Source organism: Augochlora pura, chromosome 8 (assembly GCF_028453695.1).
Source record: "Augochlora pura isolate Apur16 chromosome 8, APUR_v2.2.1, whole genome shotgun sequence".
Classification (NCBI taxonomy): domain Eukaryota; kingdom Metazoa; phylum Arthropoda; class Insecta; order Hymenoptera; family Halictidae; genus Augochlora; species Augochlora pura.
The window spans coordinates 2,197,194-2,210,815 of NC_135779.1; the positions used below are offsets into that span (position 1 = coordinate 2,197,194).

General features: G+C 41.4%; 2 protein-coding genes across 7 annotated transcripts in view; one reads left to right on the forward strand and one right to left on the reverse strand.

Annotated features, from left to right (window-relative positions):
• Positions 1-13,622, reverse strand: part of LOC144474435 (uncharacterized) — a 67,829-nt gene that overhangs the window by 25,639 nt on the left and 28,568 nt on the right. Inside the window, exon 2 of one of the 6 annotated variants that reach the window (XM_078189265.1) lies at positions 4,936-5,139. The exons of 4 other annotated variants lie outside the window; for them this stretch is intronic. The gene's annotated coding sequence lies outside the window, so the exon portion shown is untranslated. Of the gene's footprint in view, positions 1-4,935; positions 5,140-6,626; positions 6,736-13,622 lie in introns of those variants that run through there. One more of the 6 variants, XM_078189267.1, reaches the window with a different exon arrangement.
• The window catches only part of LOC144474441 (CIMIP2 protein CG18335), a 39,374-nt gene continuing 31,688 nt past the window's right edge, over positions 5,937-13,622 (forward strand). The window contains exon 1 of the mRNA XM_078189285.1: positions 5,937-6,017. Coding sequence (XP_078045411.1) covers positions 5,968-6,017 — 50 coding nt within the window. The 5' untranslated portion in view covers positions 5,937-5,967. The remainder of the gene's footprint in view (positions 6,018-13,622) is intronic.

The following is a 13,622-nucleotide window of genomic DNA, read 5'->3' on the forward strand; positions in this document are numbered from 1 at the left end:
TATTTTTCGTACCACCATATCCGAGCAGACTCCGTCCGTTACAGACTCTACACCGTACATCCTCGCCAGGCGATCTAAGGTTTACCGAGCCCGCGAGCAGTTAGAAATACTGGAAACGTGTCTCGGGTGGCTCCTTCTTATTTTAAGAGACGCGTCACCGTGCCTAGGAGTGACAGCATCTATCATTACGAACGCGATGTTATCGGGTCCGGCCACAGTACACAATGTCGTGCCGAGTCCGAACTGGGTTAAACATACATTCCCAATGCCGTGTGTACCGCTACTTGACACTATCGTTTCATCACGAAATCGGTGGATTAACTGTGAATTTTCCGGGCAACGGGTTGACAAATGTTCACGGCGGCGTTCGTGAGAAGAAAGCAGTTCGCGGGCACGACTTGTCCCGAGCGACCCGGCCCCGTCCAGCTTGTCCACGGTGGTTGTCGATGCGTCGAAAAACTACGAACGGTCGATTTCTCGATCATTTTTCCTTTTTATATATTTTTATTTTCTTTTTGTAAACTTCCATGCAAGGTTTGCAAAATCAGATTAATCTCCGTTCGTTAGTCTCATTTGCACAGGAATTTCTTTTTATTTATTTTTATACTCTTCGCTGACATCGCCGAGTCCTTGGCCAAGTCTTACATTTTGCGACAAAACGTTTTATTGTTTTAATGATATAATAATAAAAACTGTTGTAATATTTGTAGATTTTTCTACTATGAAAGAAAGAATCGGGAAGCAGTCATTATCAGTTGAATCGTAAATAAAATACAACTTGTGAATTTATAAAGGACATTGTTGTTTCAAGAAAGTTTCTGTAATATTTCCTAAGATTTGTTTATATCATTTCTAAACGAGATCTGAATGGGATGGACGTTTTTTTAAACAATAGTCTTCTTCTGTTCTTCATTAACCCCTTGCACCGTAACAAGGATGATTTTACACATAACCAACTGTGCATGAATTTTATATATTTCTTCTAAATCAAAAACAAATTTGGTTCTCCTGTTATGAATATCCAGGAATAAATGTGGATGAAAACACAGACGAGCTAGTCAACTGTGAAAGAAATTATAATGCAAATGGTTAAGAACATTACATTAGAATGAATTATCAGCAAGGAATAATTAAGAAATACTTTAAAATCGTGTCGAATCTCTCACCGTCGCGTAATAAAACGCTTCAGCGGCGACAACAACAACGCCATTTCTCATTGCAAAATAGAGAAATTTCAAGGATCACTTCGGCCCGGTCTAATCGAAGTAAGTCCCTCCTCGGAAGTTTCTCCACGTTTCTACAGTGTTCTACGAATAGCAGAATCGGGCGAGCGATAACAGTAAAATCGGTCGACGAAACAGAAGCGAAACAAAAATCTGTCTACCTTTTGCAATGCCGAAAGCTCACTGGCACGGAAAGGAATGAAAATCAGAGCAATCGCGGATCGGTTTAGCGCGCGCGCGCGCGCGAGCGAACGCTGTTAATTTGTCGCCGACCCAAATATCATGGCGGACACGCGACATCCGTGGATCGGGCTATCTGCTACTCTTCGACGAGCGCGCAGCAAATTAATAAGAAAATCGTCGCGACGACCGACGACGACACGGATCGATGGATCGGTTTCGACGACCATGGAAACGCGACGACGTGGAAATCGGCGGCAAACAGAGCGGAATGCGCGTAATGAAGCATACGAAGCGCTATAAAAATATAGGGAGGGGCCCTCCCCCCCTCCGGGTTTTCGCAATACGTACGCGAATATGGAGCGAAAGTTTTTGCATTTGCTCCCGGAGACGATCTACTGCGCAAGTTGAATGTGAACTCTTTTGCCGAGTCTTATGTATCGCGGCTGCGAGATCGAGGAGGTGGGCTCTCCGTTTCAGATATATCTGTCGTATATTAACGCGTTCGCTACCAGCGATACCAGCGCGTGTACTTGACCACCGTGGTGCGAACAATTATACCCCCAAAGGTGCTGTTACGCTTTCAACGATTTTTAAATGAAAATTCAACGATTTGCATAGCTCTATTTTGTATTAAAATTGAAACCACTTTTCTTGGTTATTCTTTAAACATCTGTAAGAATGTGAAAGTTACTTGGAGTCTGTAATTACTTTAGCTGAAAGTAATCTGCGTATTTAAAAAACAATGTAACAAAAGAGCATACTTGCATGTTTCTATATTAGAAATAATAGGGAGTAGAAACATGAAAATGCAGTATCTCATTTTTTTCTTTTAGATATCTACAACAATGTAAAAATTACTTTAAGTGTATAATTATTCTGTAGGCGATCATTTTCACCTGAAAACACTGTATACTTATCAATACTTAAGAAAAATATCATACTCGTATATTTCTATCTCATCGATACCAGAAAATAAAAATATACCAATGTAATATTTTATATTTTTATTTTGATATCGAAGACAATGTAAAAATTACTTCGAGCCTATAATTACGCGCATCGCTGTATTTTTATTATAATCATCGTACTAAATAGGCCGTATCCGCATATAAAATATGACGAATAAAACGCCAAAGAAAAGCTACGATAGATTAAGTATTCGATTTGTTTGTCACGACGAAATGCAAGGAACAATTTACCGGTGACAGACTTTCGTTGCAAGAAAGTTGAGAAAGCGACGAGTTCTCGCAGTTCAAGTTGCTTAATTCGATAACTCGATTATAGAGAGCACTGGACAGTTTTGAACGATTCGGGACGTGTCCGAGCGATCTTCTTCTGCATCATTTAAATGAAATGTAAATGTTCCAAAAGTTTCCATCGTTCGCGATAAATGTGACCGTAACGAAACTTTTAAAAGTAATATGCAATTGTATTTTATATTTCATTCAAATAATACAATTATTATTAAGTATATACCGAATCGAAATTGAAAATTACTCTTGCAAATTTTCATCAACTTTGAATACCTCGCTGACTGCATAATAAGCTTGGAATGCTGATGGAATGGCAACTATGGTAATATAAATATTGTTTCATCGATAAGGGTGCTGTTTTCTTCAGCCGGAATGTCTCGGAGTCTCCGTTTGCACAGCAGAAAATTATCTGAATCGTTTCGTCACATTCCACGTTCATTTATTCCTAAAACCATACTAAATACACGGATTATAACTTTGGAAAAATGTATAGTTGCAAATACTTATTTTCTAAACACTGTCTCTAGAGTTCTAAATACTTGTAAATATTTATTTTCAAAGGTTCGAGATAATTATTTTCTAAGGTTCGAAATAATTATTTCCTATCATTGTTAAAAAGCGACTGCGAAAAGCTTCTCACTTCTTAGCAAAAAATTCAAGCACGAGTTTCACTTTGCTATATTTAGCACAATTAAAAAGAAAAACCGTAAAGATTGATTAATTAACTGAATATGTTGCACGAAGTATATTATGCCAATAGATAACGAAAACGATAAGCAATAGAACCCCCAGGGGTTCTAGAATCCCTTTTATATTTTTCTTATAAAACTGTATCAACTGGCAAATGAAGAAATTAATGCCGCATGATTAATGGATGACTAATTATAAACCGCAACACCATATCGACTTAATAAAACATGAGGAATCGAATGCTATACGAGCCACCTGTACATGTTTTATTGTATTATTTCATCGTTAAATCATCTCCCTGTCCTTGGTAATTATTAGAGTACAGATTTTCAATATCTGCTTCTCAATCATTAGAGTTAATTTGTAATATACACTTGCCGTCGACCATATAATTTATAAAGACTGTACATGTTTTTTCTGTTGCTAAAAAATTATGTTTATTGCCTTCTGCTTGGTCTACATTATGAATTTCGTTAGAACGTAGACTTCGGAGTAATTATTATCAAAATCACCTGTGATATAGTCGGTTGATAATACGGTAAATATCTATAAGAGCTAATTAGAGCTAATGATTATAAAGAGTATATTTTAATTATACCATATTGAGGCCATTTTTTGTTTCAGACGCCAAACATATTTTTTGAAGTATGATATTAATCTTTTTAGGTATGATATTCTATTCTGAAGACGCGATATAAATTTTATAAATGTGCTTCGTATTTTGAAAAGTGTAATATCAATATTTTTTTAATATATCAGTATTTTAAATATTAGTATTTTAATATATTTGAATACAATAGCAATTTTTTAAAACGTGACACACATTTTCTTAAACGTCGGCACAGGTCGTGCAAGTTCATCACAGTGCTCGAACAATCGCAAGACTAACCGCGAGCCCAAACAATACCAGTACTTTCAAATACGATATATACTTTTTAAAAATGAGATATCAATTTCTTAAAAACATATTCAATTCGTAAAACACGATGTTATTTGTCTGAACCACGATGAAGCATTTCTGTAGTCGCACCTCTAGTAATTAACCCGAGGTTTTCACTGACAGCGAACGTTAAGACAGAGACGAACAGGCGGATGATCTTGTTTCCAGGTAAACAAGTTCGGCGTATTCGGCTCCCCACCTGCCGGGTTAAAAGTTTCAGTTCCGATCCAATTAGTCCGTACACGGATAGCTTTATCCGGGGCCCCGTAGACATTTTCAGAACGCGCAACTCATCCATGCGGCATCGAGACAACGATTTATCTCGATCACGAGGAGCGGCGATCTTCGCTTCAACATCGCGCGCAGCTATTATTGCTGTACGGGGCCGAGAGGAGTTCATACAGTCACGTATTCGCTATCGAATAGATCGATTCCGTGTCGGTACGATCCACTTAAAATACCTTTAATGCAAATCAGGCTTTAATGTTCGTACGATTACCTTTCCCCCGCTGGGACCGCGTAGCGGACGCGGGACGGATACAACCGAGGGCGGCGCGCGAGCATTCTGAATATTCATTCATTAACGTGCTTCCCGTAATTTGATTACGTTACACTCTATCGATTGTGTCCGATCAATTTATCTTACATCACGCGTGTTCCCGGCTTTTTCTCGTCGTCGTCGTCGTCGTCGTCGTCGTAGCGGTTCTTTTTACAACGATTCGATCGTGTTCCCACTTGTTTTACAAGTTGTCCGCTCGCACCGGAATCGCCGAATCGGTTTCAATCATCGATATTAGATCCGTCGTTGTGCAACAGTTGACGAATTGGTTGCAGCATATGGGAACCAAATCTGAGGGAATAAACGCGACCTCGCGTTAGTTTAAAAATTGTTAAATATGTTTCAAAGAGTGTTGCGTGTGATATCTGTCGACTGTACGCATTGATAATTAGACTACGAATCATATGAATTTATTATAAACTCGAGTAATTGTAATTCAAAGTAGAAGGAGGATCGCAAGAGTTTTATAGTAACATTAAAATTGTTAAAGAAGGAACTTTTTCTTAGGATTTTTGTATAAAAATTCAAAGTCTAATGATATATGTACAGAATTATTCTTCTCTAATTAAAATTAATCTGAGATTTCGCAGCGTATGAATTGCCACGAGAATCGTGCAATACATTATTGTTAAATAAAAGAGAATTCAGTGAATCTCAGAAAAAAAAAAGTTGAACAACTCCTTCAGGAAAAATTCCTAAAAATCATTCTTTCCCCTCTGATTGCTACGATGAACGCCGACGTCCGGATTCGTTTAAGTGAAAATTGTTCTCGCTTCTCGAGAAAAGCGCGACTATTATCGCAAGGTCGTCCGGATTTTATGCGGTCGATTTCGACGACTTTTACGCCTTTGTTCCGCGAGCTCGTAAAATATTTCGAAATACGCAAAGAGACCTCGCTAGTGCCCATAGAGCGCAACCGATAATTGCGCCAATAGTTGCAGCTTGCGCGTTCCCGCGGCAATAAAGTACTCTGTCCCGGCCGGTTCTAGTAAAAAGGTTAAATAACTGGAAGCGTGAAGGCAATCGCTTTAAGCTTCGAGTTGTTACCCGAGGGTACGGTGGACCTAATCCAGGCACGAGCACAACTCTCGGAGACAGCTTATTTGCTAAACAACGGCGATGGTACGCGTTCGCGGCAGAGTAACTGTCCGGGCTAGTCTCACGGGCTTGTAAGTGAAAATATCTTACTTCGCGTATCTGTAGAGCGTAATAATCATAACAATATTATGTCGAATGGTTCGATGCTAGTGTAACAGCGGATACACTGAACAGTTGGTTGTCTCGGCTCTTAGGTAACAGAACATGATAATTAGTTCCATGTAAAGACGTTTGACTACGCTCGAGAAAATATTTTTGATACATGATACTTTGAATTCTTTATCTTCTCTTCCCTTTTGAATTTTATAATTATTAGGTATCGTAAAATTGTTGTCATTTCTTTTTGGAACTTCTGAAAACTAAGTCCCAATCGCTTTGGGTCTAAACGTCTTACGCCCTAAAATGTCTTATTATAAACTTTAAAAGGAAATTTACTAGACGTCTTAGAGACGTCCCGAACCAGACGTCTTTGTGCTATCTGTTAAATTTTACCAATCATCATTATTATTTAAACATTGAAGCTTATTAGTTTTAAACATTAAAGCTTATTACTTTGAAACATTGAAGTCTCTATTAGCAAGAAACAAATACGAATATCCACATAGCCGTGAATTAAGTCGTAATGCAAAGGGTTAACAGCCGCGTAGGCGTCGTCGTCGCGACGTCGTCGAGAATCTTACCGAGTCCGGTTAGTACAGCTCGGAAATTCCCCGAAATTCTGGGCCCGGTTTTAGCGACGGCGATGACGGCCGCTGTCGACCCGGATCGGAATCAACGGCTGGAAGGAACACGTTGCACAGCGCCGAGAGAGCGGGAGCACTAACAACGACCTAGGAATTTAAGATAGGCATAACCGGCGCGCTTACGTAAGCTTTACCTTTATGTCAGAAGGAACCAGGAAGCGTGTCGTGGCCGACGGTAATGTAATCGTAATAACATGTACGCGGTGGAAAGCTGGTTGGGTGTCGGAGCGCCGCGGAACGAATAAGACGCAAAAGAGAGAAGACGCCGAGCGACTCCGTCGAACGACCGATCAAACTGTCCGCGGATCCGGACGATTATTTTCGCGTTTCAACCGATTTCCACGACGCCACGGCGATGGAGAGCTCGTCGCGAGTCGATGATAGCAGATAGGAGGTCGAGATATTTCAGTCGTCGTTTCGCGAAGACGACTGCGAGGGCGTTAATCGAGATGATCCGGTGCTGAAATTGCTCATTTTGAAGCAATTCTCGAATTGTTATTGTAAATTGTAGGATTGAATTATTTATTGGCTAGTATGAAAATTCACAGAGGTTTGTTCGTTTGTTTTAAAAATTCGGTGCAATGCTAATTGAATATTAAATAGTGAATTGGATTACAATAGCATTTCAATAAATTCATTATTTGCTCTTGTAGGGGTTTTAATTGATTTTAATTAATTTTTGAAATAAAATGTCTTGCTCGAGCTATAGCTTTCAAGGGGGAAAGTTTAATGGCCAACAGTTATTCGAAAAATAATTTTGTTTCTTAATTTGTCTGAGCATATGATTTCAATACTGTCAAAAAATAGCATTTTCGTGCAAAAGAACGTTTGATTCAATTCCTTTGAATTCTGATAAACTACGAAAAATGCTACAAGGGATTCTATTAATTCCTTGTTCGAAATACCTGCAACGTTTTTCCGTGAACAACGATTGCACCGGAACAAAAGCAGCAAGACATAAGAGAATGTCAGCTTCGATGAGTCGGCCGAGTGAAGAAACTAGTTCAATCGCTTCCTACAGAAGCGGCTTTATAATTTCAATAATTGTAAAATACAAACTGAAACCGGTTATTTAAGTGGCGCGCGCGCCGGAAATTCGCTTAATTTTCATAGAAATTGAAGCCACGAAAACATTTATGTGTCCGGTGCTGGAAGAATCGCTGTTCCACGTGTTTCTAGGCGACGATGTGCTCGAATTTAACAAAACGCGGACGAGCCTCGAATTATACGGCGTTTAAGCGTCTCCTTTACAACAATTCCGGGAATTACTTTTCGCGGAATGTAATCGTTGCGAATTCTAAATCTTGCATAACACGAGACCGGTGGATAGCGTTATCTAAAGATTGCCTGCATAGTTTGTCGGTAATCTGAGTAATTGCTGTATCATAAACTCGAACGATTAGGGAACTGTTTTACTCGGAAGATTTTCACCTTTTTTTTTCGTAAACTGGTATCTACTCGAATGGACACGAACTACGGTTTTTAATCGTATATCATTTTTAATTATAAATATATAACACTCGAACTGCTGCGATCTTTACAAAATACACAATATACTTGTTTAGTAGTCTCAGACTATGGATTCTATGCATTTGTGATAAAAATGACTAGGAAAAATACCAAAATTAAAATACAATACGGCCTCTTCATTTGTCCTATATAATATAATACAAAGTAAAATAAAAATAATAAATCTGAAGTACTGCCCAAGTTGAACTACCTGTTAGGATAAAATGCGCATCATCGTTCCGCGACAAACAATCTTTTAATGCCAGCCAATCGACGTTAATAAACCCGTTAAGCGTACGGTACGGGCACGGAAAATTCATTGGCAAGATCAAAGGGCCGACGAACGCGAAAGTCCGATCGCCCGTTTGAACATCATAAACGGCCGCAAGAAGACCGCTCCCGCCAGTTTTATTGGATTATATGCGTGTACGACAAGAAAACAACACGTTTTCGCGGCGGCAAGAAAACAGGAAGCCCGTATGGTAATAGAATTCTAATAACGCGCGCGCTCGCCAAGATGAAAACTTGATATACGACGGTGGAGAGCCGCGGCGGCCCGCGCAAGAAGCGCGAAAGAGGACCAAACGAGATACAAAAAGGTATATACAGGGTAGCTAACAGCCCTGGAATCGTTGCCTGGATATTACGGCCTGATAGTTGCCAAGCAAGTCACGGACAATGGTTTTTGATCACTTTGATATTGTCGAGGGAACCGAGAAAACTGACCGGCGAGCCTCGAATCCCTTCAAAAATCTGAATAGTCTCTTTCCAAGAATATTCCATCGAATAGACATTACTGTTTTTCTCGAGAAATAACCGAGAAAAGTCGAGGTATCTTTTTAAATAACTATTTAATGTTTTATTAAGGATTAAGAGTGAAACTACCAACACAAAAACGTGAGAAATATACATTTTTAATAATAATTAGTAGCAATTGATAGTACAAATAAACTTTGCACTATTTTCATTATAATTTCTGCTTGGATTTGTACAAAATCAGAAATTGAAAGATAAACTCCAAGGCACTTCAATTATTCTAATTATGCTTTCTCGTAGTCTGCATACTTTGTGTATATATTTAAAAAAAACTGCAAACTATTACACTTCGCACAGTTTTTTAAATATGAACAAATTCGATGATATGAAAATTATTTCGAAACGTGATGGAATAATTTTGGATGGTGCCTCAGAATTGGTACTCAATTGCAAAGGGTTAAGACAACGAATTATATTTACAAGTGTCTTATACACGACTGTCATGGAATCGCGTGATATATATATATATATAAAACGCCATCAATTGTAAATAGATAATAATTTCTTAAATTTCAAGCTTCTTGAAATATATTGCATTTTTATTTATGTTGTATTTTAGCATCTATTTATGAGTTCTATTTTAATATACCGATTCTATTCTTTCAATGTATATATATATATATATTTAAATACATGGCGAAGGAGTCAAACTACCGTCCGAATATTTTTGGGAGTCACAGTAGATCTCCATTTCCCGGTAAAACAGTTGAATTCGTGAAAAGCCGAAGAGGTTGCCGGGAGCTCGCGGCGAACAGCCCGAGCACGGATTGCGTCACCCGGTCCAAAAATCCAGAAAACGTCCGTAGAAAATGGAACCAGGCCAAATACGGCAAATCCGGCGTCAGCGTGGCGTCTATCGATTGAATCGGTCGTAAAGTGAAACGGCGCCGAGCCGGTGCGTGTAAAAACGTTACGGTAGCCGGAGAGCCGCGTAGCGACCGGGGGTCATCGCGGACGCGTGGCGGTCAAGACGGCGAGATGGTACCGTGGAACACAAATTTCTGTCCGGCCTCTGGCTCCGGCCACCGGTTCCCCGGCCGCGTATAAATCAAACCGCGTGGCCATTAAATCCAAGAGTTACGATAACACGCGAGCCTTTTCCGCGGCGTATCGCCATTGTTACGGACAGCCGAGACAATGGACAGATATCACGTGCCACGGAAGGGAAGAACGGAATTGACGGAACAAGAAGAGGCGAGCCCGGGCTCCTCGGCCCCGCGAGAGAGGCATCTCTCCTTGGATGGCCTGCGGCTGTCCATTAGATCGAACGTGCGTGATAGCTTGGCCTACGATTGTTGCGCTAACGTCCCGGAAAAATGGCCGGCCGAGAGAGCTCTCGGAAACTTCGCGCTATCCGCAGGTTTCCGGGTGTGTTCCGTGTCTACCCTACTTTAGCTCCTTCGCTGCGATCCGACCGTCGTCTGTTTTTTCAACACCGCCCTCTTCAAATTCTAGGACACATTGCAATTTATAGTTCCTGGAACGAGCGTGACCGATGCGATTTAGAAGACGGTCGCAGAAAAACCGCGCAACTCTTTTCCACAGAGAAATTCGTCCTTTCGCAGATTGCGCTCAGCTGTTCTTTTTTTTTTTTAACGCATTTAAGAAGACTGCACAGGTCCTCGAAAACACTGAGAACGTTCTAGAAACGGTCTGCGTTACAAATCAAGATGTCTTACGGATGATTTTATGCGCGTCTTTGAGACGATTTTTGGCCGTTTCCAGGTCTTTTTCGGACCAATCGTAGGAAATGTAGGAATGGAGATTATACAGCAGTACCTCTTAAGATATTAACTCTCAATCCAATAACTTCCACGATTCTAGTTTGGCGATTTTGCAAAATCCTTGATAACGATTCGAACGCGACTCGCAGCCTGAAGCATAGAATGGTTCGGGCTTGTTCCCGCCTTCATCTCTCATCGGCCACTGTTTCGTCGTTAATAACACGTAAACAAAATCGCGAAAGAAATAGCTCGCATTTTCGCTAAGGAAAAAGTTACTTCAAAGGTTTCACATTATTTTGGAAAGACAAAAAAAAAGGTGATAGAATATTTCCAATGGTGCCTCAGAGTCGCCGCTCGAGTGCAAAGGGTTAATTGACGTTGCATCCGCGGTCTCGCCGCGTTTTCCTTGTACCGCCGCTCGATTTAGTCGGACGTTCCGTTTCCGGTGCAACGAGAACACAGGTTCTTCCAGCCGTCTAATTAAAATGAGAATTGAACAATTTGTCGTCGGCGAGCGGCTCGTCGTTAATTATGTCGATGGCTGGGCGTGCGACGAAAGGAAAAACCGACGCGATTGTAAAACGCGTTTACGATCCCGGGTACGTTCGAGAAAAATCGGTACACGGCGTGTAACGAGTGTTCCTGGTCGGCGCGCGGTTTCTTTCGCGTTTTGAAACAGGATCGTTTCTCTGGTAATGACTTCCCGGCGGAAAAAGTTTCAATTTATCCCGTAGCGGGGAACGGGTAAATGTAATGGAACGATCCCATCAGGCTAATTATATCGAAAAGTCGATCCCGGCCCGATGATGCAATTTTAAGTTCTTTGTGAAAGCGAGCCACCGCGTGATCCGGAGCAACGTTGTTACTCCGTGTTTCCATCGCAAGCTGCTCGCGATTCTTAATAATTGCCCGGGCGGTCTAATGGATTTTTTTCTTCACGGCGATCTTAACGGCAGGCGCTCGCGGATCGATAATTAGAAACGTTTGTAGCCTTTCGCGTATCGTCCCGTTGATAGACAGCAACGCCGGTCGAAAGAAAAGCACTGAAAATATTATTTCTTTATTTTATCAATCGCTTCGCGAATTTATTCCCGTCGACGATCTTATCCCCGAGGATGCAATTAATTGTTAGGCTGATAATTTATATCGCACATCAGAGGCCCGGGACTTCTTTTTTAATCGAAACGATCCGGACGTTTATGGTACAATATCCGCGCGTGAACCATTATCTGGACACGTTCTCGATTTACGGCGCACTTAAATTTTTTCAACCGAAAAGATATAGTTAGGAATAAACTGTTTATTGGATTCATTTACCCGGGGGGCACGGAACGGCAGCGCTTAACAGCGTATGCATCGAGTAACGCGTACTCTTATTTTCTACGATGCAATTTTTTATCTCGCGCGAAGATCCACGCCGCAATCTCGTGAATCGATCACAGTTTTTGCACCGGTTAGGACACATTCAATATTTGTCCACGGTTTGCTGCGCGTAAAACGCTTTCGAAAGATTACCGCAGGCCAGGGAACGCCGCGGGCAATTTTCTTCTCGAAATCGCGATGAGCGAGCGCGATAAAACGCTTCGAGCGATACGGGAGCCGATACAGCGTTTCAACTTCGATCTCTCGGTATCACGTAGAAAATATCTCCGAAGCGTTTTCTTGCTGCCACGCAACAGTATCCGTCTCCCGGATCGTGATTAAGACCTGATCCCGGGCGTTTTTTGCGTGGACGCGATTAGCGTCGTTTTTCCGCGCGGTCGAAGATGCGTCGCCGACCTTGGGAAACGTTTTACCATTGGCGGCGGCCGGCGATAACGTTTACCCGAGGTCAAACGAATGGGACAAATTGCTTAATTAATGCTACGGTTGCTGGCAGGGCGAGGAGGATACGCGCCGAGAGGCGCCCGTAACACGGGATTACCGCGGTCCCGCGTCATCCATTATGCTGTTTTCTACGCGTGTACGCCGAGTCTTTGTATCACTCTGTTGCATCGCGATAAATTCCGGCGAACGATGGCACCCCGCCCTTGCAACGAGAATATCCCATGCGATAATGAGACTTAATAGCGTTTAACGTTCGAGCCGGATCGGCCCGCGTCGTTAAAAGACAGAGGCGCCGAAAGGTATCGCAGTCGGGACTGCAAAAATCTAGCGACTCGCGAACGGTAACCTAGCGGCGGAGCAGAATCGCCGAAATGGAATTCGTTCCACAAACTTTCATGTTCCTGTTTCTAACTGTTCCTCTCCTTTCACCTTAAATATCGTTCGAATTCTACGGGCGAGATCTAGTTCAAGCGAGCTGTTCGACGTACAGCGACTGCCGAAAGTATTCGGACGATAACTCTGACTTCGACGCGGCACGCGGTGATTCCCACTAACTCATTAATTTTCAAATTGTTCCTTTTTTTTATTTTTAACGGGAGAAATCGTGTATATGCACGATAAGTTGTAATAAGAAGAATATAATATAATTATGCTCCATATACGATAATATTACGGATCATTATCTACCAACATGAAACGAGCATAAAAATGTATCACACTGTACAAAATCGTAAGAAATAAAATCTTGATTCTTTTCGGAAATGTATGTCACTCGATATTTACAAATTCATATAAATCGAATTTCATTGTAGCATTTTATTTGGGTATTACTGTAGCATATAGTAATAAAAGGTATACTATATAATACGACGGTTCGTAAGTGCACGTTTTTACGAAAAAAAAATGGTGCCGAGTAGCTGCCAGGTAACGCCCTGGATGGCGCGGAGTGGAAGGGTTGACGTATTCGACGCGACACGCCAAAATCGGCGCATTTATAACCCACAAAGGGAACATGGCGCAGAGGAACCAGGCGCGTTCGAGCACCGCCCCCCCCCCC